At 41.2% G+C, this 26,774-nt stretch overlaps 1 protein-coding gene across 3 annotated transcripts; it reads left to right on the forward strand.

The window, feature by feature from the left end:
• Positions 1-26,774, forward strand: TXLNG (taxilin gamma). Of its 3 annotated transcripts, none has more exons than XM_089511684.1 (10): positions 1-84; positions 6,448-6,760; positions 7,461-7,552; positions 8,756-8,926; positions 11,903-12,097; positions 15,679-15,798; positions 16,231-16,305; positions 19,636-19,728; positions 20,127-20,222; positions 23,535-26,774. In XM_089511684.1, exons 1-10 carry the CDS (start codon positions 37-39, stop codon positions 23,859-23,861), a joined length of 1,530 nt encoding a protein of 509 aa, XP_089367810.1. In that variant the 5' UTR covers positions 1-36; the 3' UTR covers positions 23,862-26,774. The 3 variants fall into 3 exon arrangements, with proteins under 3 accessions (XP_089367810.1, XP_089367811.1, XP_089367812.1); XM_089511685.1 differs by lacking the exon at positions 1-84 and adding an exon at positions 5,490-5,573; XM_089511686.1 differs by lacking the exon at positions 1-84 and adding an exon at positions 5,507-5,583.

Raw genomic sequence — 26,774 nt, forward strand, 5'->3', positions numbered from 1 at the left:
GAGGGGCCGGCTTGTTTTGGCTCCTGGCGTCACAAGATGGCGGAGGCCGGGGCAGAGAGTAGCAGCGGAGGCAGCGGCTCCGAGGTAAGAGAGGTCCGCCTTGGGCTTGAGGCCTTTCCTTCCGGACGGAAGGGTCAAGGAAGGGAGGGCCAGCCCCAAGGAAGGGCCAGGGCGGGCAGAGGGCCTCCCTTTCAGCCTCCTCTCCAGGAGGAAGGCCAGAATGCCCTCCATTTTGAGCATGAATGGGGGCCCTTACAGTCGTCCCTCTCTCTTGTGTTTCCCATTAAAGACCAGGCTTTCCCAGCCAAAGCCTAGCAAGGCCACTCTTGTGCTTCGGTTACTGTTGTGTCCCTTCAAGAGCTTTGGCGACCTGAAGGCAAACCTATCGTGGGTTTTTCTTGGCAGGGTTCCTTCAGAGGGGCTTTTGCCATTGCCATCCTCTGAGGCTGAGAGAGTGTGACTTGCCCAAGGTCACCCCATGGGTTTCCATGGCCCAGCCAGGATTCAGACCCTGGCCTCCAGAGCCATACACTCCAGCACTCAGACCAATACCACCATGCTGGCTCTTTCGCATCCACGTGGGCCTTCTAACATCTCTAACTCAAGACCATTAAGGAGCTCAGGTGCAAAACACGCACTGCAGAAACAATCCACTCTAGCTGCCCTGGCTCAGTTGTTAGGGAATCCTGGGAACTGTAGTTTGTTGTGGCACCAGAGCCCCCCCCCCTCTCTCTCTCTGACAGAGAGGCTCAATGTCTCACAAGACCAGGGTTCCCAGAACCCCCTCCCTAGCATTGAGCCAGGGCAGTTAAAGAGCTCTCGGACTCGATTATTTCTGCATTTCTATATTAAGAAACTGTAGGTACGATCCAGCGATGTTCGTTGCCAGAACTGAACTTCAACCCTTAACATTGCCTAATTAAACAGTGTACAGTTTCAGAGTCATGGCAGGCAAAATCCTGATTAATTAACGTTAATTAACATGTTCCCATACTGCCCCCTTTCTCTGTTGTTAGAGCCAGATTCTTTCACAGAAATGACCTTGAAGAGGCTTGCTTCATGCTGGCCTCCCCTCCAGTATTAGCTCAGCACTTGTCTCTCACATCGCCACATCTCTCTCAGCAACGCAGCGGTCCCTAAACTTTGATCCTCCAGATATTTTGGACTTCACCTCCCAGAAGCACCTGTTAGGAAGTCCAAAACATGGGAAGGACCAAACTTTGGGAATCACTGATATAACATATCCCTCTAACTTTCCAACATTTTATAGCAACCAAGGGGCATATGCAACTCCTGAAAGATTTGTACTTTTGTGAGGCTATTAATTAGCCTTCTCTGTTGTCAAGGCCTTGTGCCACAACAAACTACAAATCCCAGGACTCCATAGGATGTACCCATGACAGTTAAAGTGGTGTCAAACTGCATTAGTTTTGCAGTGTAGCAGTAGCCAGAATATTTTAATGCATGGAAAGGAGATCTACAGATGGGTTAACTATATGAGGGGTGGGGGGCACCTTGATTCTGTCCACAAACAGATGAGGAGAAAGCAGCCCATTTGTTTAGAGGGATGATCAAATGGAGAACATCAGTATCTCCCCTTCCTCTACTCTGCAAAAGCAGCTAGAAAAGATAGTCAAGAAGACACCACCTTTACACTAGGAAGCTCCTACAGATATATTCAGCAGCATGATGCCTCCTTTGAGGGCTTCCTCCAAGTTCTTTACCAGCCTCCATTAAGGGGGAAGGGAAATGCTATTTATTTTTATTATTTCTTACCCGCCTCTCTCCATGGATCAAGGCAGGGAACAACAACAGTTAATAATTTGTTTATTCTTGACTTGCAGGATTTGAACTGCTGTAATAGATTGCCTTTCCTTCTAAGTCAAACTCTCTTAAAATATTTGTCTAGAGCTCAAATCTGCAGAAAGGTGGCTATCTGTTCTTTAGCTTCTCTCTCTTACTTGTACTTATTGAGCATTGTCCCAAGAAAGGCTTGCAAATGTATGCAGGGACATTGTTAGCGGAATTTGCTAGACAAACCAAAGTGTGTTGATCGGGTTCCCTTCACTTTCTCTCTTCCTACAAGTGGTCTCTCTTCCCTACCAGTGGTCCCAATGGCCAAAGATATCACTCCGCCCCACAATATTTTATACAGGAAAGGCATGCAATTAATGTGCAGGTACATGCACACACAAAGTGTCACATGGCCTAGGAACACATGGCAGCTTTTCCTGCATCAAAAAATGCTAAGGAGCATGTCTGCTTCTGTGCTGGTAACAGTTACACAGGGCACCTCTGTGCAGCTGCTTCCTAGAAAACTCCCCCAGATCTTTGCAGCTCTGGAGCAAGAAAGACTGGCAATCCCCATGCTGTTTCAGCTTGCATAGGCCAAAGCATCTCTGGGCAGCTTGTTTATACAACTGCAAAGCTCCAGCCTCCCTCTAATAGCTGAGGTTAACTTCTGGATGATCCTTTACTCACCTTTACTACTAAAAGGGAATATTGCTTCATTATGCTCATTAAAAGAATGAGTGAGAAGAAACACTGAATACATACTCAAATGCATTACCAGTTCTTAGCAGTAATTTCAGCTTCGGCAAGCTGGTTAACTATCACTGACATGTAATGAATGGTATTTTTAGGTGCAGAAGATGTAAATGTCTGGAATCACGAGACACTGCACTCTCTTATTTACTACTTTAAAATTATTTCCTGTTTGTTTTACATATTTATATCCTACCTGGTATTAGCTAATGGTTTATGGCACTTTAGCATAAATGAAAATACAAATTAAGAAACAGTAACGTAATAACAATTTATTAATACAACATTGCATTCAGCTGAGCTTACATAACAAAATTGGCTTAAAACCTGTAAGAGGAGTTGGGGAAATAGCCAAGAAAAATTAAAGGAACTCGGAAGAGGTGCTTCAGAAATATTACCTGGTCTATAGTAAGTATCCACCTAACTTTACTAAGCAGACCATCAGTAGTCAGGCCTCCGATAATTCCAAACAGACCGGCTCCTATGGAACTAGGCTGTTCCAGTACTGGGTGTTTCAGGTTTTACAAATCGAAAATAGCACTTTGATTTGTGGCTGGACTCAATAGAAAGCAGTGAACTTACAGAATGTTCCTTCCTGTCAAACCAGTCAGAAGCAATGGTGTGGTCTGTTTCAAACTACCTTTTAGTCACTACTCAGCAGAGGGCATTTAACCAGAACACCTTTTCAAAAACAGCACCTAGTGATGGTGAGCCTCCGTTGCTTGGGGTTGTGTGTTTGTTTCCAAGTCATTTTTTATTTATAGTGCCCTGAGGTGAACCTATCACAGGGTTTTCCTGGCAAGTATGTTTTTCACTGTTGTAATTATCCTACAGAAATGCTTAGCAGATACAAAAACAATTTCCAAGAGAGAAGTCAGATTTGCACTCCTTCATAACTGACCTCAGTAGGTTCTAGTATCCGTATATGTTTTCTTAATGCTTCCACCAGCCTTATTACTAAATTTGTTTTTTAGTATGTGAGGACTGGTTAACAAGTGAAGTTAATGAGCAGAGGGAACTTAACAGTGATCCAAACAGTCGTTTTGTTGTTGTTGTGTGATTTCAAAGCGTTTCTGACTTATGGTGACCCAAAGGCAGCGGTTCCCAAACTTTGATCCTTCTGGTGTTTGGGAATTCCCAGAATTCCTGACTCTTGGCCAAGCTGACTGGTGTTTCTGGGATTTGAAGTACAAAACACCTGTAGGCCCAAGGTTTGGAAATCACTGCTCTAAACCTATCACGGGGTTTTCTCGGCATGATTTGTTCGGAGGGAGGTTGCCTTTGCTTCTTCTGAGGCTGAGAGAGTGTGACCTGCCCAAGATCATCTACTGCAGTGGTCCCCAGACTGTGCCCTTTAAGGGATTTTGGACTTCAGCTCCCAGAATCCCAGACTGTTGGCCAGTGTGGCTGAGGCTTCTGGGAGCTGAAGTCCAAAATCTCTTCAAGGGCACAGTTTGGGGACCACTGTGGGTTTCATGAAATTCACCCTTGCCTGACCTGTGAGAGAGACATACAGTTCTCTGTGTGTGCATTCAAGCCTGCAAGATACCCGTTGTCTGTATCCCTCACTGGTGGCTGCCAAAAGGTGGAAGAGGTCCATTTGGGGCTACATCTCTGAGGTTTCCCCCTGCCCTTCCTGCTCATTGGCATGCTTTGACATTTGGGGTTTTGATTAATATGATCTCTCTAGGAATCTCTAGCTCCTCCAGTGCAATTCAGCTGGACATTGGCCAGAGAGTTGTTCTGGGGAACCAAGAAGTTCCTAGAGAAAGCACTCCTCCAGGCATTGGTAAGTCCTCCAGCACGATTCTGTGGCCGACGTCTGGCAGATGTTGCCCATAAAGTTGCCCTGGAGGACCTGTAAATTCCCAGAGAGGTGTTCTCTCTGGTAAAAAGGATAGTGTTTATTAATTTGTGGTTTTGCCACATTCGCAGGGGTCCTTCATCCCTAACCCCAGCAGATGTGGAGGGGCCACTGCAACTGACTTTTGAGCTCTGGCTGCCGCTATTCATATACATATTTGCTGGGGTTGGGGGCACAAGACCCCCACGAATATGGAAAACCCACAAATAACAGAAACACCATGTTTTTACCTGAGATAAAGACACCTCTCTAGGGATCTCTATGGACTCTAACCATAGGACTGCGCTGGAGGAGCTGCAAAGGCCTAGTGGAGGAATCTCTAGGTGTTTCAGTGCAATGTGACCACAGAGTTGCACTGGAGGACCTAGATATCCCTAGAGAGAACGTATTAATCAAAGCCGTGAATAAGCAAATCTGCAAATACGCAGGGATGAGTGCATAATTACATTTGGATTCTATTATGTGTTAGTAGTTTCTTTGTTTCCGTTGTGGCGTGCCTTCGTGCTGCTTCTGACTTACGGAGACCCTAAGGATGGGGCTTGTGTGGGCAAGGTTTGTCCAGAGGAGGCTGGCCATGGCCTCCTCCTTCCCTTGCGGAGGCTGAGAGAGTGTGGCTTGGCCCAAGGGTCACCCAGTGGGCTTCCATGGCAGCAGGGCTGGGGTTTGAACCCTGGTCTCTTTAGTGCCCAAAGTCACACTCCACGGGCCTCGATGCGAAGCTATTAACTGAGGATGCATCCACATTGTAGAAATAACCCGGTTTGGCAGCACTTTTAAGTCTTTGTCTAGCTCTTTGCTATGGAATTCTGGGAGTTGGAGTTTGTTGTGGGCCCAGAGCGGAGCCAGACAAGTTAAAGCGGTACCAAACCGGGTTATTTCTCCAGTGCGTTTTGGACCTTAGTGAGCGAGCGAGCAGTTCATTTACCGGCGTCCGAGGCTCGGTCCCGCGCTTCCCACCTCGTCGCCGCGTAGAGCGGAAGTGACGACAGCGGAGCTCGCGGGGGGTGGGGAGAGGGGCGTGGCTATCGCCTCGGCAACAGCCGACAGAGCGGAAGTCCCGCCCCGGCGCCGTCCTCCCGAACGAGGCACTTCCGGTTTCGCAGAGCCGAGCGAAGAAGAGGAGGAGGAGGCAGCTGTGGCGGCGGCGTTTCTCCCGGCGGAGCAGGTGTCTGAGGGTCGGTGGGGCTGCATCCGGAGGGGCTTCCGAGGCGGGATCCCCCAACTCCCAGGATTCCATAGCCTTGAGGCAGGATGCTGGAAAGCGGGGCCAAACCGGATTAATTTTTCCGGTGCAGACGCATCCCCTCCTCTGCTCTTAGGCTGCTTCCTGGCGGGTGGGCAAGGGCCCGCTCCCCCTTCCCTCGTTCAGGGAGGAAAGGCTGGGTTTGGTCTTTCACTTTGATCTCAGCCGATAATTATTGGATGGCATTCGCCCAATACCCGAGTGGGGCATCCAGGACTGGCTCCTGTTCTCGGTTGGGGCAGAAAGTGGTGTCCGGCTGCATTGCTTCTCCCGCCTGGGTGCCTGGTCAGGAAGCGCCTGAGGAGGGAGCAGATGGAGGGGCTTCGCAGGTGGAATGGCCGCCTCTGGCATCCCCAGTGGAGCCCTGCGTAAAGTGGGCCTGGTCAGTGACATTAGCCTCAACGGACACTCATCCCTCCCTAGGATGACTATCTTCTCTCTAGGGATATCTAGGTCCTCCAGGGCAACTCTGTGGTCAACTGTAACTAAAAGTGGCACTGAGAGACTTAGAGATTATTCCTAGAGAGGACACTCCTCCATTGCAGTTCTCTGCCGGACGTTGGCCACAGAGCTGCATTGGAGGACCTAGAGATTCTTAGAGAGCTGTCCTGAATCATGGAATTTTTGTTGTTTGCATTTTTTCCATATTCACAGGGCTCTTCTGCCCTTAACCCTAGTGAATATGGAGGGACAAGTGTGTGTATATATATTTGTGTGTGTGTGTGTGTGTGTGTGTGTGTGTGTGTATGTAATGAGAGTGTTCTGGCTGAAGTGATCTCTTTGTTTCCTTCTATAGTGTATGTTGCTCACAATGGAAGAATCGCAAATCTGTGAGTTTGGAAGCAGCGGCCAAGAAGAGCTGAGGAACAGCAAGTGCACTGCCCTGAACACCGTGCTGCAGCATTCGGAAACAAACTGCGACAGCGCAGGGAATGCGAGCGCTTTGGATGAGGTGGACGATTACATGGTCAGAAACAGGAAGCTGTTGAGAACTGCGTACTGTGCTCAGGAGCTGCGAGAGGAGACTCCGGGTCGAGAAGAAGCCCGCACCGACCCCCCTGACGGCCAGCAAGACCCAGAGAGCGAGAAGAACAAGGAGAAGAACCTAGGTATCGTGCTGTGCTGTGACTTTGTGGACTAGCTATAGAGAGAAACGACTTCTTCCTTAACACACTTTGTGGATTATTTGTTTATTTGTCAAGACACAGATTCTCATATGTTTATGGGGAAGGGCTTAAACTTACTATCACTGATGATATAATGCTTTGGGTATGCATTTATCTTAGAATTTTGTATGTATTTTAATGTTATAATCAGTCATTGGTATTTTTTTAAAATTGAAGACATTAACCCTACTGTAGCAATAGCAGCTACATTGCTATACCGCTTCATACTGAACTAAGCAGTTTTTAAGCGTTTCACGATGTGTAGCAAAAGCTTACAGTATGTTTTTGTGCAGTTACATTGCAGGGTATTCATGTGTCTTTTTTTGTATCAAAGCGTTTTGCCTTTTGTGTGTGTGTGTGTGTGTGTGTGCCTTAAAGTTGCCTATCAACTTATGGTGACACCATGAATTCCATAGTTTTCTTAGGCAGAGGATACTCTGAGGTGGTTTTCCCAAGTCCTTCCTCTGAAATATTTCCTCCAATGCCTGGTATTCCATTGCAGTTTCCTGTCCAGATGCTGACAGTCACCTGACATTTAAAAAGCAGTTGAAAGTCTTCTAATTATTTTACTATGAAGCAATTCTCCTCAGAGCACAAACTGCTCTGGTGATATTTCTAAAACATTTCTCTTCTTGATCCATAGGAAAAGAAGTACTGTTACTGATGCAAGCCTTGAATACTCTTGCTACTCCGGAAGAAAAGCTAGCAGCACTCTGCAAGAAATATGCCGATCTGGTAATATGTACCACATTTAAAGTCACATGTTTGGGGAGTAGTTGTAAATTAATCAACTTGTAAATAATTGTATTACCTGAGGAATTGCTTTGCTTTTAACAGCCATACAATCTATAGAAACAAAATGAAGAACTAATAAAACATTCCTTAAGTACAGCTAAGTTGGTAAATGCTCATCGTGTATAAATCTTGTAAAGCATGTTTTTTTTCTTTGTTGTGTAGATCTTCATTGCTATTCTTGCTGCTGCTTCATGCAAGAACTCTAACTGAATATATATAAATAAGGAGAAATTGTATTTACTTCTTTTTGCTGTGTTGTGTGTACTGGTGGAGTAACTTCGGTTAATGTCTAAAGCTGCTGATCCCTTTCTATGTGGAGGACTGCAATTTTTTTTAAAATGGAGAATGTATTTGCTTTGCTTTTCTCTTTCTAGAACAGCCTGTCCCTGCACATATGACACCATAGCCATTATTATTATTATTATTCAGATAATACTTGGAATATGGCAAATTTGAGTTCAGAGTAGTGCAGTTAGAATTTAGGGAAGAAATCTTTGTATGCATTTATTTGTCTAGCCATAATGCCAGTGATTTACTAATAAGTGCTTCTTATTCATAGGTAATAAGAATGAAGAAAGATTTATGTGGTCTTAAAATTCTTTGCAGAGAAACCAGTACTGTGAACTGAAACAGATTCAGACCTCCAGCTGGTTTAACATGTCTTTGATGACTTACCCTTACAACTTGTATTACATGATAATTTACACAGAAACCTCAAGACAGTCCTATGAAGCATGAGTAATCAAACACTCTAAGTGTATGCAGTAGAGTGGCTAAAGACACTTGGCCACTGCCTCAGTCTGGGCCTCAAGTAGCCAAATAATGTGTTCTGAAATAACTAGGAGATGTTGTATGTTGTCCTTAAATGGTCTTTCCTACTTCTGTATGTCAGATGTTGACAATCCCTGTTTAGTGTTACCTGGGATTCAGGTGTGCTAAAATCTAACAGAAGAACACGATGTCATGTCACAGTTATGAAGTTAAAGCCATGTTTCTGTCTGGCCCTTTCTGTCAGCTTCAGTTTTATAATGAATGTAGTCTCCACTGCAGTACATAGTTCAAAAAAACAAAAGCCCTGAAATGTTATTTTTGTTACTTTAGAAAAGAACATTTTTCCTACCCTTGTTCATTTCTCTCATTTAGTTGGAGGAGAGCCGGAATGTTCAAAGACAGATGAAGGTGCTTCAGAAGAAACAAGCACAGGTTGTAAAGGAGAAAGTCCACCTGCAGAGTGAGCACAGTAAGGCCATTCTTGCCCGAAGCAAACTGGAATCTCTCTGTCGTGAGCTTCAGCGCCACAATAAGACATTAAAGGTCAGTTTGAGATTATGGTTCCTGAAGCAACATTTGAGACCAATGTTCTTTTTAAGTGGGATGGCTGTATAGAATATTTTTTGAAAGTTTAGAGTGATGGCAAAATTAAAAATAAGATAATGGATGGAAATAAAGGCTGTACACCTATTTATTCCTTGATGGTATTTGATAGTGAAGAAGACACTTGATTCTTAACTAGTTCACATCTTGCTTGCTGTTCCTGGGAAATCTCTCTATACATCTGTACATTTTTTTTGTTTTATGCAGAGATTCAGCCTTAAGGTACTGTAAGGAAAAATGGACTCATCTCAACTATTAAATACAAACCCATGTGATGCAGTGTGTTTTCCTAGGTGGAGTGTTGCAAGTAACAAATATATTAATATCCGTTCTCCATATAACAGAAATGGTATGGGACAGATGGGGAGAGGGGAAAGAAGGCAAATAGTCTTCTGAATGATAAGAAAGACTGGCTTTCTTGGCCAGGATGTTTCTGAAGAAGGTTGAAGAAGATATTAAGATTCAGAAGAACTGCCTTTCCTAAGGCCTGTTACAGACAGCCAAAATAAAGCTGCTTCGAGTCACAGTGGAGGTATGGTGTTTCAATGATGCATGCGTCCTAAGAGTCCAGAAGCCACACCAAAGCCACACTCCAGTCCTGAAGGGCTGGAGCATGGCTTTGGCGCGACTTCTGGACTCTTAGGGCGCATGCATCATTGAAACACCATACCTCCACTGTGACTCGAAGCAGCTTTATTTTGGCTGTCTGTAACAGGCCTAAGTTATGTAATTAAACAGCGATGTTGGTTTTCAACACTTTGGACACATGCAGCATTTAAACAGCATGCTTTTAAAGTGACCTGAAGCAGCTTTATTTTGGCCTATCTGTTTTGGCCCTATTGTTTCATTAAATTGCAGTGCTATATGGCACTGTTTTCTAGCAGATTGCTGCTTTTGCTTTGATCAAGCCACTGCAGTTTAATTGAAGAAAATCAAAGGAGGCAGAGGTAGCTTTGTGATACCCATCTATCCTACAAACAGAAGCCATTATTCTCTATATTCAAGCCCTTTGTTGTATCTGCTATTCTGAGCTTTGACTTACTTACCTATGAAGTAGCTATGAACCTGATGCCCATCTGTCCTAGAAAGAAAGTTGTATGAAAATGTTTCTCTGGGTTGTTTCCAGTTCATGAAAATGCACTATTCCTCATCCTTATGGCTACGTGAAAAATTAGTAGAAAGAAAAAGTCAGATATATGCTTCAAGGTTGGATAGCTATGGGCATTTGGTTATTTTTATTGTTTAATCATACTTAAGTAAAAGCTGAAATTACAATACCACCATAGGCCTGTTTCTCGCCTAGTTTTACTAAGCTGTTTCTGGATACGTGCTTTTGTACCCTTGCCAAGTATATGTTTCTGTATTGGAATGAAACTTTTTCGAGACATGGACAATTAATGTGCTGAACTTTGTGCTGATACTTCATGTACATATTGGCCAATGTTTGAAAGATTGATGGTAGTTTTACTGTGTGGAAGAGCTATACTAGACTGATGTTGGGAATCATTTTTCTTATTTCAGGAATACTTTCTGTGCTACAGTCTTATTCAGTGAAATGATTTGGATTAGTCAGGGACCAGATGCTCTCAGTACTGCCTTATGCGAAGTGTGTGTAGCTCCTGGTCTTCTAAAGATACATTTTGCTGACTTTCATTAGAAATAACCCTAATTTGCAAAAGAGCTTATTATAAGCAGCTTTTGTTTCCAAGTTCAAGCCCACAACCACCTTTTCTTGGTAAGCACGCACAACAGAAGCTTCTGAGATGTTTGTATGCTCTGGCACAGAAATTGGATCAAAGTACAGTACAGTTGGCCCTTCTTATACACGAATTCAAGCATACACGGTTTGAAAATGTTCCAAAAAAATTATAAATTTCAAATATCAAACCTCGATTTTCCATTTTTCATAAGGGATACCATTTTGCTATGCCATTATATGTAATGGGACTTGAGCATCCACAGATTTTGGCCTGTTACAGACTGCCAAAATAAAGCTGCTTCGGGTCTCTTTGGAGGTATGCTGTTTAAATGATGCATGCATCCTAAGAATTCGGAAGCTGCACCAAAGCTGCACTCCAGTGCTTAGGAACGGAGTGTGGCTTTGGCGTGACCTCCGGACTCCTAGGACCCATGCATAATTCAAATAGCATACCTCCAAAGAGACCCGAAGCAGCTTTATTTTGGCAGTCTGTAACAGGCCTTTGTTATACATGGGGGATCCTGGAACCAAACTGCAGCGTATGACAAGGGTCCGCTGTATATACTCGACTATAAATCAAGAAATTTATGCCCCAAAATTGACCCTAAAATTCTGAGTCAACTTATATATAGGTCATTAATACAGCTTAGAAAGGTCCAGAAACAAGCACTGCCTGTCCCACTCTTCGTGCCTCGAGGCAGGAGTTTGTTTTTCTGTGTGTGTGTGTGTGTAAGAAGTTCCCAGTCTGATTTGAAAGCCTTCTCCCCCATTAAAGAAGCACCCCATTTAGCTCCACTTCTTTCCCTTCCCGTCAGAGAAACACCCCTTTCTTCCCCCACCTGATGTTAAAACCTCTCCAACACCTGGGAAGTGGTGTCAGGTGGTCGGGAGAGGTCTAGAGAAGGAGGGAAGGAAGTGGTGTTTTCCCCTTTCTATCCTTTGTTATAACTCCCTAAGTTTTACTCTTGACTTATCCATGGATCACATCAAAATCCATGTTTTTGACCCTGAAACCATCTCTTATCTTATACATGAGTTTGGCTTGTACAAGAGTATTTTTAGTGTATATGTAGGTCTGATGGGTGAATTACTGGGATTTGGAAGGGCAGTTTATTGTAAGAACCTGAACTAATGAAATGATATTGATCTGCTTTTAAATACTGGTGGCTGAATAACATATTAGTGAAAACATATTGTTTCATCTCTTTTTATAAAAGGAAGAGAACATGCAACAAGCCCGGGAAGAGGAGGAAAGACGTAAAGAAGCAACTGCACACTTCCAAATCACACTAAATGAAATTCAGGCTCAGTTGGAAAAGCATGGCATACACAATGCAAAGCTCCGCCAAGAAAATATTGAATTAGGGGAGAAGTTGAAGAAACTTGTAGAGCAATATGCACTGCGAGAAGAAGTGAGTAGACCTTCACATTTCTACATTGGGCTTATTTAAATATAGGGCTTTGTCCAGTATCATGTAAACAAACTTCCACTCAAGCAACATTATATCCTTTCCTCCCTCTTGTGTACCCACTTGGAGCACAGTTTTGGGGAGGGAATAAAATCAGTTCTGCTGACACACTATACCGGTGGATACAACCCACATTATTCTTTCAGACTTTTTAAACTGCTTGTAAAGAATTGTCTCCTTTTGTCCATACCTTCTAGGGAGCCATATTCAGACTTTCCTGTTCCATGGATCAGAAGTAGTAGTATTTCATTTTAGAATATTACAACAGATATAGACTGTCTTGCTTGAATGTACATATTCTTAATTTTGAGAGTAATGCAGTAGCTCCTGGATGCATGAAGTTTGCTTCCAAAAGTAGTTAGATTCATACCTAGAGGAAGGTAGAAAAGCTTTCAAAGAGTTTGGCGCCTCCCTGTCTACTGAAAAAAAAAAAAGAATTCTCTTTATGTCAACTTAGGAGCAAATATTTTCTCTATATTAACCGTTTCCTGCCTCTGAGGACCTTGGAGTTATGCGCCTGTTCCTCCTTTATCCTCACAGCAGCCATCTGAGGTAGGTTAGGCTAGTAAAGAGCACTAACAGAAGTGTTTACTTTTTACTTGAGCAAGCTTTTTACTTGAACAAGGAGTTACATCCAGGTCTTTCTGGTCATGGTTCAATGCTAACCACTGAACTGTATAATCTGTCTAATAACTAACTGTACTGTATTATTGTTCGTTAATCTTTGCTTTGAGCAAGTTATGTGCTATGAGATTTTGCAGGGTTTTTGCTTCCTATGATTTTCATTAATAACTTAAGAACAATTCATATTTCATGTTGCATATCTTTTTCAGACAATCCTTTTAGTCTGTTGTGCCCCCCAGTGTTAGCACCTGGGTGGAATGTTAGGGACAAAACTTGATGCTAGAATACTCAATGCAACACAATCTGCATGGCAATGAACCATAAAATTCCTAATCAACTTGTTGAGCTCTCTAGCTGCTTACCTTTCCATCTTCCATTTCCTCGCTGCATGCTTTATGTAAGGGTAAGCACATTCCCACAAAATGTCACACTACTAAATTATTAGTGATGACAAAAATTCTTAACTTTTTTCATGAGAGCAAGACATGTGAAATGTCAACATCTTTTTTCCAGGGCTAATAGCTTTTCCATAACCTTCTGGAAGCTTTATTGGTCGTATAGATAAAACATGCATGCTGCTTACATCTGAAATCTCTGTTTTCACTAGAAGGAATATGTGAATGCCTTGTTAATGCACACGTGGTCAGCATAAGACATATGCAACTCCCACATGCCTTGTTTTCATATTTTAAAAAGTCCAGAAGTTCAGCCATGAAACTGCAGAGGTAGTGGTACACATGTCCCCTTGGGCTTTGTCTTCTCCAGTCCTGCTTTATACTCTCATCCATACCTATATTTTCAATGATTAATTTTAGACTAGTGTTTGTTACAACTGTTAATCCCTAGAACTGATGATTGACTGTTCAGCCCTTTAGTTATCTAAGAAGTGCTAATTAAGTATTTAAACTGCTGTTTGAAACTGGACATGATGCACATGGATCTTCATTTTATCTTAAGTAAAAAAAGGAAATTTGCTTTCCTTCATGATTACTGATGGTGCCTTTCTGGTGTATTAAGTTGCTGAGTGTTGCAATTGCACTAGTCAACTAGAAATGTAAGGTACTATAGTTGGGCAGAAAAAAATGAAATGCAGAGATAAAGGATGTGTGACACCTGGCTTGACAGCAGTTCTTAGTAAGAAGATAAACTATGATGAGAGGCTTAGGGAGCAGGGTATGTTTAGCCTGCAGGAGAGAAGGTTAAGAGGTGATATGGTGGCCATGTTTGATTATTTAAAGGGATGTCATATTGAGGATAGAGCAAGCCTGTTTTCTGCCACTCTAGAGACTAGAACACAGAGAAATGGAGTCAAACTATGAGAAAAGAGATTCCATTAAACATTAGGGAGAACTTCCTAGTGGAAGAGCTGTTTGACAGGGGAAAACTAGGGTGGTTGTGTAGGAGCAGTGGCAGATTGGGATGTTTGGAGCAGCCAAAAAGATGGGGCCTGCCTGGTGAATGGCTATAAAAGGAGGAGGAGACATTAAGAGGGGATGAGTGTGTCATAATCTGCCAAATGTACAGTTAAGGTAAGAATTTAATATTCATAGGATAGAGGTTTCTATGTAAGGGAAGAAGGACTTGAGAAGGAAAAAAGAAGTCCAGTGATATTAAAGGAGTGTATTAGGTTGTTTGGGAAGTAAAGAGCTAATTTATTGAAGCTGGGGTTTAGAGAATTATTTAGAATCACAGCTTCAGGTGGGAAACAACTCACTAGGGGAACTTGAAAGAAGACAGTTTGTAACAACCACAGATACACACACAAAAATAACAAGTCTTGAGAACCAACTGCCAAAAAGATACTATCGTAAGTTCTGCCTGTAAATAAAAGTTAGTTCCTTTTTGTTCACATAGGAGTTGCCTGAAGTGATTTATGTATAACATAAAAACACACTACCAAGAATATTAAAAATAAATCGTAGTAGTGGCGCTTAAGTCAGTGAGAGGACCAAGGGTTAGAGAGACAGTGCTGAGGAAAGAGAAGTGTCAAACTATTTAGGATAAGACAGGAAAAGAATCCTGTGTAGCTCAGCAGTTCCATATAATTGGTGCCAAGTGGTAGGATCCAAAAGACCCAGCGTGAGGGGATCTGAAAGATCTAGTGTGAGAGATCTGAGAGATCCGGTGTCACAAAGTGGAGCCGCCTTCTTAGGAGGCTTTTAAACAGGTTGGATGGCCATCTGTTGGGAATTCTTTGATTGTGTATTCCTACATGACAGTGGGCTAAACAGGATAGGCCTTGTGACCTCTTCCAACTCTGATTCTGCATTATTTTATTTATTTATTTTCCCCAGGGCAGGTATTTGCTATGCTTTGACAGTTCCATTGTCTTTTTACTGCTTACCCTAAGGATGCTTATTTATTCTGGTCCTTGAAGTATATAATTCTTCATGGATGGATGCGTGTATGCTTACCAGCAGCCAATACCTTATATATTTTTTAACATTTTATTTTTCCTGCTCAGTTCTTCCAACGTGGAAGAGCATTTCCGGCCTATGTTCAGTAAGTCCTCAGAGCCATTTCTGCCATGCTGTTTCATCACAACAGGACCTTTTTATATTTCTGTGTCCATGACCCAACAGGGACCATGTTGATTCTGTGCAGCACCTATTCCTTAACAATGCAATGTGCACATTTTTATGCAGAAATGAGTCCGGTATTTGTTCCTTGAGACTTACTCCTTAGTATATCTGTTAAGCATTACAGCTTAAACATGGTCATTTCATTTGAAGTAGCTTTTGGTACTGTTGAGATTGCGATGTGTTCTCCAAGTAAAAGACACAATGAAAAGGAAGCCTGGTGGGATAGTTTGACACAAATCCACTCTATGAAATAACATGTTCAGTTTAAAAGCTTTATTACTATATATTTATTTTACAAATGTTCATGCTTTTCTCTAGCACATGGACAAAGTTTTCAAGCATAAAGAATTGCAGCAGCAACTGGTGGATGCCAAGCTTCAGCAAACAACTCAGCTAATAAAAGAAGCTGAAGAAAAGCATCAGAGAGAGAGGGAGTTTGTAAGTGTTTTGAATTCATAAGAAAAGGATGTGACTACAAGAAGATTTCCTTGTGTTAGTAAGCACATCATGTTGGATAGTTTAGAATTTATCTTACATTCCTGCTTCTCCTTGAAAAATTGAACAGGACTTGCTAAATATGCCAATATTTTGCATTCATTTGCACTGTAAATATGAAAGGTTAGATTTTTGTATATCATTACAGCTGACTACGATTGTACACTGTAAACCAAACACATTTATGAACATTAGCTTCAGAAATGGGCTTTTAATTGGCAGGGAGAAAAATAAGAGTGTGTTTTAATAAATACCTTAGTTGTAAACTTGCTTTTATATAGTGGGAGAAAGGAAGAATTTAAAGGAGTAGTTTCTCTATTGTTTTCACTAATAACTAATGTATTGTACAGATAATAAGGATTTTTTTCTCTTTAGCTTCTAAAAGAGGCTACAGAGTCCAGACACAAATGTGAACAGATGAAACAACAAGAAGCCCAGTTAAAACAGCAGGTAAACTAATCTAGAGTCTGTCTATACTTGTTTATTATATTCAAAGTGATAATGACTCAAATTAATCAGATGAGCAGCGCCTTGCTCTTCTACACTTTTACTTCAGCAATATAGTGTTGCCAGTCTTATTTCACTTTATCTCAGCAGTCTAATCACAGTTGTCCTGTAGTGTAAAAATTTGGAGCAAAGTGAGCAGGAAGTTGCTTATCTAGCCCTAGTACAATGCAGGGTTGGAGGAGAGGACCTGTTTACTATTCGCATTCCATGGTGTATGGGAGATTCTGGTACAGGGGAATCAGTAATAGCCTAGGGCATGCAAGTTTCCCCTCCCACCCACCCTGCTCTGTCTTGCTGGCTCTTTCCTTTGACTCCATTCTTAAATATCTTATATTTCTTGGGGAGGAAAGGATATACTGAACCCTCACGTAATTCAAGTTTATTCTTTCCTTCTTGATTAAAAAAAATGTTTGGTTCCAAGACACTACCCCACCCTACCTGTGAGTACCAAAAGTACCTGTGGATGCTCAATGGTGGTGTGTTGTTGTTGTTGTTGTTGTTTTTATTTATTGGGGGGGGTTCAAGCCATGAATGCGAAATCTGTGGTTTTAGAGAGATTACGACATTTTTTCCCTAAGCTTTTTGTCAAATGTGGAGGGAGGTGGAAATAGAAAATAATTCTTAATGTCTGTGTCAAGAATGCACAGGAAACTTCATGACTAATACAATATCAGATGTATTGAACTATCCAGTAATACTACATCTTTATGCGTTCGCTTTTTGGATTTGTTTTGTATGCCTTTTTCTGCAGTTTATGTCATTGAAACTATTTCCCCCCCTGAAGCTCTATGTATAACATAAGTGGAAGAGTCTTGAACGATACTAGGACAGATTCAACATGAATGTAGTTTCAAACATGAAACCAGAAACATCTTGTCTGTTTCTTGCAGTTCTGCTGAAAAATTTGGGTACATGAAAGTGCTTATATTCACTTTTTATGTTTAGAAACAAAATAGGATAGCCAGAAGCCTCTGATCTTTACTTGTATCCTTCACCCATTTAGCATGACTCGGGTTTTTATCCATTTAAAACCAGCTTCAGGACTGTTAACTTTGCAAAGTCAGAGAAATGAAAATTGGTCAGGAAAAGACAAACTGATCAAAAGTTTTGGAATTCTTGATTTAAGGTATTTATATAAAATTAATAAATAAATAAAATTTTTATTTATACCCCGCCCTTCCGAATGATCAGGGCGGCTAACAAAGTGCACCGAAGCGCAAACAGAGTACAAGGTTAAAAACAAACACAATATTAACAATCCATAAAAACAATAAAAAGCCCCTTAGCCCAACCTCACGGCCACGAGAGAGGAGGGAGGCCCACAGGATGTTTTAAACGGGGAATGCCTGATTAAATAGGAAGGTTTTTAAGCCCTTCCTAAATTGGGCCAGGGTGGTGGATGAGCGGAGCTCCGTGGGCAGCGTGTTCCAGAGGGCTGGGGCAGCTGTGGAAAAAGATCTTCTGGCCGTAGCAGCCAACCTAGCCCCAGGCACCTTCAGGAGTTGCTGCCCGGATGTTCTGAGGGTGCGAGGCGGAATGTACGGGGAGAGGCGGTCCTTCAGGAATCCTGGACCCAAGCCATTTAGGGCTTTATAGGTAATAACCAACGCCTTATATTGTGCTCGGAAGCGAATGGGCAGCCAATGGAGATCTTTAAGCACAGGTGTTATATGGCTGGTCCTGGGAGCACCAGTGACCAGCCGTGCTGCCATGTTCTGCACCAGTTGCAGCTTCCGAGTTAGATATAAGGGTTGCCCCATGTAGAGTACATTACAGAAATCCAGTCTCGAAGTTACCAGAGCGTGTACCACAGTTTCAAGGTCCCTCTGGGCCAGGTATGGGCGCAGCTGGCGAATCAGCCGAAGCTGATAACAGGTGCTCTTGACTGTCGCATTCACCTGAGCAGTCAGGTGAAGGGAAGAGTCAAGAAGCACCCCCAGACTGCGCACGGAGTCCTTCACGGGGAGCGTGACCCCATTCAGGACAGGTGGAACCACCGTCATTCCTGGACCAGGGGAACCTATCACTAGTACCTCCGTCTTCTCTGGATTAAGTTTGAGTCGGTTTTCCCTCATCCAGCCCATTACTGACTCCAGACAGGCCACGAGGGAAGAGACGCCATCCCCGGTCACTGCATCAGTCGGAGACATAGAGAAAATAATTTGGGTGTCATCAGCGTACTGATAACCCCGCGCCCCATGTCTCCGGATGATCTCTCCCAGCGGTTTCATGTAAATGTTAAATAGCATAGGGGACAGAATGGCTCCCTGAGGGACCCCAGTTTTAAGGGCCCGCTCACTGGAGCACACGTCCCCCAGCTGCACCATCTGGGACCTCCCAGAGAGGTAGGAACGGAACCACTGAAGCGCAGTGCCCCCAATTCCCACCTCAGCCAGGCGCCCCAGAAGGATACCATGGTCTATGGTATCGAAAGCCGCTGAGATATAATGGGATATTTTGAGATATCACTGACAGAAGACAATAATCACTGATGGCAGTTGGACTAGGGAGGGTTAGAATATATTTAGTTTCATGATGTAGCTATATTTCATATAGATTTCATAATACGATTATACAGTATTGAAATATTTATTGGGTGATCAGGTTGCTAATAGTAAAACAGAATAAAATGATTATATGTATGAAAGCATTATCTTATTATGGAAAAGCTAGCTGGCTTAATAAAAGTAATCTCCACTGTGAGACACTTCCAGGAGAGCCCTATAGTGGTAAGAAAAAAACAGGTGTTAGGAAGTCATGACCTGCAAAAAGAACCACATCTTTCCCATCCCTGCTTTAGAGACTATTTGTATTGATAGTTACATCCTAGTGTGTATTTGATGCAGTTTCAAAATAGATATGTCAGTTAATAGTCAATTTTAAAAGAAGCTCATATGAAGTTCCTGTCTTGTCAAAAATGCTTCTTAATACTTGTAGGATTTTAAGCCATTTAATAAAACCTTGAATGTAATATAACTAAAATGTGCAGTTTACAGTATTGCTTTTTTTTTTTTTTATATATACCGCTATTCCAAAGATCATAGTGGTGAACAGCAAGTAAGCTAATTAGCACGTAAGCTAATTTGCCCCCAACAGTCTGGGTACTCATTTTAGCGACCTCGGAAGGATGCAAGCCTGAGTCGAGCTTGGGCCCTTTTGCTGGTCTTGAACTCGCAACCTTGTGGTTTTGAGTGAATGGCTGCAGTACAGGCATTTAACCACTGCGCCACCAGGGCTTTAATTATTATAATTATTATTTATTGTTTCCTTCAGCTCTCTCTATATATGGATAAATTTGAGGAGTTCCAGACAACAATGGCAAAAAGTAATGAACTTTTTACAACATTCAGGCAAGAGATGGAAAAGGTACTTGACTTACTACAAGTATTTTTAATCTTTAACTGGGGAGGAAATGCTTAGTGAAATATAGGCTAAGTTGTATAAACTCATATAGAAGTAACCTGCTCAGAACTTAATGGGCCTGCCTTCTGAGCAGTCATGTACAGAACTGATTTGTATCTGTACAAAGTTTGAAAATGTTAAATGTTGAAAAGGTATGGGTGAGCGTGATTCTGTGTGGAAGAAATGATTGTGCACCGTTTTGACATAGGTCAGTGAAAAGAAATAAATTTTTCTTTCAGTATAATAAATCTCATTTTAAGTGACAGCTGACAGTTAAAGTCAAACGTTGTACAGAGCGAAATGTTTTCTGGGTGCTTGCTAAAGCTCACTTTTCTAAACATTACCATCAAACTTGATTTCAGATGACCAAGAAGATTAAAAAACTGGAAAAAGAAATAATAGTTTGGCGTACAAAATGGGAAAACAACAACAAGGCTCTTCTGCAAATGGCTGAAGAAGTGAGTATTGACTATAACAGTATTTCTCTCCTTTTAATTTTACTGTTAGTAAGTCTTTTTGTGGAAAAAGGGGATATAAAATAATGGGAGATGGAAACATTGTTAAATACTGTTAAAACATACAAACAAGTTAAAGGCATATGGAATATGAAAGAGTGAGAGAGTCACCTCATTTACAGTCTAATTTAGATGCTCAAGACATTTCTAAACAAAAAAAGGTTTTGCTTGCCACCAAAAAACCGAAGAGGAAACTAGTCTAGCTACCTTTGGAATGGAGTTTCACAGCCTGGAGACAGACAGACTGAAAGAAGGATCTTCCTTCCCCTCTCCCCAAGTTCCTGAAATCTAAAGAAGCATTTATAGTAGAATGCAGTTTCTCAGATCAACTGGTCTCAAGACGTACAGGGCTTTATCAATCATTATCAGCACTTAGAATTGTGGTCCAAACCTAGCCAGTGAAGCTGTTGTACAAAGAGAATCACATGCTGCCTGTATCTGACTTTAGTCAATAGTCAGTAGTATTTTGGATCACTGAAGGTGTGAACACTTCATCCTTATTAATATTCATTACAGCTTGAGTGTCCCTTATTCGAAAATCTGACATGCTGCAAAATCCAAAACTTTTTCCATGGGTGGCTGACATAGTGACACCTTTGCTTGGTTCACTGTACTCAAACTTGGTTTCATGCACAAACTTATTTTTAATAATTACCTTCAGATTATGTGTATAAGGTGTATATGAAACATAAATGAATTTTGTATTTAAACTTGGGTTCCAGCTCCCATTATTTCATTATATAGTGCATAAGCAAATGCTCTAAAATCTGAAAAAGACTTGGAACACTTCTGGTCCAGGCATTTCGAATAATGGCTACTCAGGTTTTGTTGTTGTACGCTTTCAAGTCATCTCTGACTTATGGTGGCCCTAAGGACTCAGACTACTTTAAAAAATTATATTGTGCAGATATCTTCTGTATAACTTCATAGAATGTAAAAACTGAACCAAAAAGCAAAAGCTGTCTAATCAGGCATGAGAAAGCAGACTGTATCAAAGTGGCTGAGGAAAGCTCTACAATGCCTTGCACTATAAAGCCCTTTGATTTTTTTTTTCTAATTTTGTTGTGTTTCAACCTGGATCCGAAATGGATTTAATTGGCAATGTTATTCACAAGATGTGGAGGTGCAAAATATTTGTACTGGGGCACAAAAGTTAAGTGAACTCGGAACAAATTGGTACTGAATGGTTGCATAAGTTTTCAAACCTTTTCTGTGATACATAAATCTGGTGAAACTACTTCCAGAAATCACACAAATGGTTGAATGGAGTCCACCTATATGCAGTTCCATTGCCACATAATCTCATTAGGAAGGCCCCAGAGTTTATGGGAGGGTGTTGCTAAGCAATTAGTGTCATAAAGACAGAGGAGCTATTATTATTATTATTATCATCATCATCATCATCATCATTATTAACCTTTATTTATAAAGCGCTGTAAATTTACACAGCGCTGTACATACAATCTTTTAGTCAGACGGTTCCCTGTCCTCAGGCTTACAATCTAAAAAGACACGACACAAAAGGAGAAGTTAATGGTGGTGGGGAATAGGATCAGGTCCAGCAGATCTTCTCCACCTCCGAGGCCTGGACCAAGGCAGATGGACTGGAGGAAGGGCTTGGCTTCTTAATGGATGGTTAAAAGGAGGCTTCTTGGGTCAGAGAGGGGCTCGCCTCTGAGCTATCAAAGGTAGTCTTTGATAAAGTTGTACAGAAGCATCAGTTGTTTTTTAAAAAAATCTAAACTATTAACATCTTCCAGAGCACTGTTTAATCCATTATTACAAAATAGAAAGGATATGGCTCAAGCACAATTTTAGCTAGAAAAGCCATCAACCACAGCTCAGTGATCAGATAAAGATGGCATTAGCCAAAGAAACAACCAAGAGGCCAGTCACAACTCTGAAAGTCCTGGAGCTATCCACAGGGAACAACAATCACCCAGACACTCCACAAAACTAGGCTTTATGGAAGAGTGGCAAGAAGCAAATCACTGCTGAAACAAACCTATTACAAAGCCTGTTTGGTGTTTGCAAAACGTCATATGATAGACACAACAAACATGTACAAGAAGATGAGATCAAAATTGAATTTTGTGAGCTTGATGCCAAATGCTATGTGTAGTGCAAAGCCAACAGTGCTCATTTCCCTGAGAACACCATCCTGGTGGAGAGGTGTGGTGGAAGCATCACATTGTGGGGATGTTTTTCTTTGTCAGGGACTGGGAAACTGGTGCAGATTGAGGGAAGGATAAATGGGGTCAAATGCAGAGAAAAGTTTTAGAGGACTCTGAGATGGGGATGATTCACCTTTAAGCAATACACTTTTCCTAAACATATACAGTAGCTAAAGCAAGTGTTTTAAGTGGAGTGTTTTAAAACAGAACCTGAATAACTTAGAGTAGTAGTCAATGCCCACACCTTAGCCTGATTGCCGATTTGTGGAAAAACACAAAAGTAGCTATTAGGCATCCATCTTGATAGTACTGGAGCAGTTTTCCTAAGAAGAGTGGGCAAAAATTGAAGGATCCAAATGGATAAAGCTGATGGCAGATAGGCAGCTGCAATTGCTGCCACCAGTGCTTACCAAGTGTTTGATTGTGCGTGTGTGAGCATGAGTAAGTATTTCAATCAATAAATACCAGTTTTTATGCCACAATACAAATATTTTCCACCTCCATAGTGTTATATATCTTGTGTGCAGCACCTGGTAACAGTGCCAAGTAAATCCATTTCATTTCCAGATTGTAACTCAAAAAAATGTAGAAAAGTATTGGGGGGGGGGGAGTGAGTGAGTACTTCTGCAAGGCACTGTAGATACTTTTAATGGATAAGGTTTTTGAAATCGTATTCCGGTCAGCATCACTGTCTGTAAATTTATTCTATTTGGTTGCTCTTTGTAAATGTATTAGGTCTGTTATTCAGATCATCAGTTGCCTACTAAAATCATTGTGTAAATTTGTTTTATGGCTAGAAATTCCTTTTACACAAACCACCTTTGTTTATACCTTCTTGTGTGCAGAAGTTGGAATATACATCTTTGGATTAGAGTAATAAGTAAGAATGGACTGGACAGGGTAGGGAATGCTTTGGTCATATTGATTATAGACTATTTGAGAAACTGTTAAATGGGAAAATATGAAAGGGTCATCATCCCTAACAAATTGTTCATGCAGGTCTGTAGTTTGTCATACTGATGTTTTTGACCATGTTGCATAAGTGTCATCTGGGTCTTGTACCATCTTTTGTTTACCACAGAAAACAGTCAAGGACAAAGAATATAAAGGATTCCAAATAAAATTGGAGCGTTTGGAAAAGCTGTGCAGAGCTCTTCAAACCGAGAGGAATGAGCTGAATGAGAAGGTGGAAGTCCTTAAGGAACAGCTTTCTGTAAAAGAAGGAGATGTTGATCTTGCTGTACACGTGTTGCAGTCATGCACGCTCAACTCTCATGGGAAGCTGGGGGTTTCTACCAACGGAGCGCAAGAAGGAATCCAGCCAGATGCTGAACCAATGGTGGCAACTGAGGGCTCTCAAAAAACTGTCTGCCATGATTCCATTCCTGCCACAGATTTTGTTGACTAAAGTGTAAACACTGTACTGAGAGATATATTTTGTGTATAACTTTAACTGGTGGTGGTAATTTAGTTTTGTGGTGAAAATTTTCTTACTTTTTCTACCATATCTGTATTTTCTTAGAACAGAACAGAATTTGCCTGGTACAGGAAGCTGCATAGCAGCTGTTGAATAGCTTATCTATAAATTTTCCACAAACTGTGTTGCACATCTGCCTCGTTTTTCTAAACAAAAACTGTCAAAGGATGCATGCAAATTCCTTTCTTCTGACCCCATCACATACATCACCATGCATAGATTTGACATCATATTAGGGGAACAGTTGTGACCAGTGTTATCACAGACTTGATTTGGAGGGGAAAACCCTTCACTTTTATTAGATTTAGAAACGAACTGTAATTACCAAATACTGCAGTAAACTCTTAATTGGGCATGTGATGATCAATGGAAGCACTTGATTGGCTTCTTAGATTCATATTTACATGAACAAAGCTGTACAATCTTACAGGGTTTAGTGTAGCTGCAGTTTTGCCTATAGTTTTGAAATTTTGCAACTGGAAAAACAGGGTGCGCAACTCTCATATTTCTCAGGATTGTCCTGCACAGTCAATTCATAGATGCAGTAACTGTTATCCTACCTGTTAAAATGAAGGAACAAGGGGCCAAAGCCAGGCAAATGTCCAGACAACCACTAATTAAAGTCCAGAAGCATTTAAAGTGCTGCTGCCTCCTCCAGAGGATATTTATTTTTATGAACAAAGCTGAAATGTAAATCCTGCTGTCTGCAAATGTCTATGTACAGTTGCAGCTTATTTGTAATGAGACTTTGGTTAGGGGTTGCTAAACAGAAGTATACTATTTTTCTGCCATTCACTAGGTTTGGTGCCTAGAGAAGTGTGTATAAATCACTGAACATGGGCATATGATGAACAGTAACACTGTGTTGGTCCATTTTAGACAGTATAGTGACATAATACATATAATTGGCAGGAAACATGTTTCCATGAAGATGGATCTACCCTTATTAAATATGGAGGTGAGAGTATAGATGAGTACTCTTAAATCAGAGATCAATGGAGGAAAATACTTTGATGTTATTGCTAAATTACAGTAATACATGAAATGTCTTATTAGGTGAAACACCTGTAAGTTCAAAGTGCCTTCTGGTATCTATAGATTACCTGGTACACATGGCACTTCGGGGGGGGGGGGCGGCGGAATTAATGTACAAGCAAGGCTCTCTTTTATTTCTGCTGTGTTGTGCTTAGAATTGTTATTGTAGGTTGACTTGGAAAGGACCAGAACCCCACTGCCCCCTCCCCACAAAAAAATGATTTTTTAAAAAGAGACAAGGACCAAGAATATTTCCCTAGTTAATATAAGCAGAATGCTACTAGGACACCAGCAGCTGTTAACTCTGCCTTCCAGTATTACCTACCTATTTGTTGATGCATTGAAGAAATGCTAATAATTCCAGCTTCTGATACCTAATTAATCTTTGTTTTTAAGGGATTCTTGATTCAAGCACATAATCGTCAATAGGCTGTCTCCTTGCCCACCTGTACTTTTTTACAAATAAGACAGTTTGCTTGAACATTCAGGCTATACTGATGCACTCCCTTTACTTGCTATAATGTACATAGTGAAAGATGTCATGAAAGGAAATAAAGGATTGGAAGGAAGCCTTTCAGATGTTGGCTCATATGACCACACAAAATCAGATTGACATATAATAACCTAATTGGGAACTCCCAATTGCATTTGCACTCTGTATTTCAAACACAATAATGTAAGCATGGCTAGTCTTTGGTAAAACAGATTTATCTTTTCAATTGTAACCATTTGGTAATAACATTTGTTACTGGAGCAAAAGAGGTTCATTATACAAATCTGGCCAATATTTTCAAATAGTTGGGTAAAAGAGAGAAACATTGCTTGAGATGTACGAGCAGTGGACCCTGAAAGCATTTTACATAGAGAACAAGTTTGAAAGTAACTGCAAAGCTTGTGGAATTTTTACCCAAATTCTAACTACTGACATATCTGGTGTGATGCTTCCTCTTATCTGTTGGCCAGAGTTGATTTTGACTTGTTAAAATGAAAAATAGCTTTCAATCAACAGCAGATACAGTGTAAGCATTTTGGTTATTGATACTGAAAAATAAATGCATTTAAATGGTGACCACAGGCAGCCCTTTCAGGTCTAGATGAACTACAGCTTGTTTCCTGAAATGTCAAAGCATTCCTATATTGGCCAACAAGAGGACCAGTGTAGGAAAACCTCAGCACTTGCTTGGTCGGCTGTTGTTTTCTAGCTGAATTATTTGGTAAACATTGCATATACAGCTCAGGCTTATCAAGACAGACTTTACTGTGTGTGAACCAGTAATGTACATTTAAAAAAAAAAAAGGGGGGGGTTGCTTATGCCATCTGTTTCTTCATACATTTTGCAATTAATTTGCATCAGAGGTGTTCAGTAAAGGAGTGCATTTATTGAATAATTGGAGCTTCAAAAATTCAGTTAAAAGCCAGGTCCTAGAACCTTAGAAGGTAATCTTCCCTTTCAACCCACACAAAACCAACCCCTTTCATTTGGAACAGAAAAAGTATTTGCATACATGTTAGGGCTGTATCTTTCCTATCCATTGTCCACTTTCTTATGCCTGGTTAATTTGCAGTTCAATTCTCAGGTGTTGCAGAAAATCTACCTCTTCAGACTGTAGATGGAAATAACTGTGAAAAGTGATGCAGAAATTTAGTTTGTGCTGAACACATTGCTTTATTTTTACAACCATATTTGCTTTCATGATTAAAAATGCTGAATAAATAGGCAGTCTTTGTTTTTGCTTTTCAGGAACATTTTGTAGAGATTTTTCACTAATGTGAATCTGACGTTTTATCTACTCAGTTCTGTATAGATT

The sequence above is a fragment of the Sceloporus occidentalis genome, unplaced genomic scaffold (genome assembly GCF_023333645.1).
Source record: "Sceloporus occidentalis isolate IW3139 unplaced genomic scaffold, rSceOcc1.0.p SCAF_2, whole genome shotgun sequence".
Lineage (NCBI taxonomy): Eukaryota > Metazoa > Chordata > Lepidosauria > Squamata > Phrynosomatidae > Sceloporus > Sceloporus occidentalis.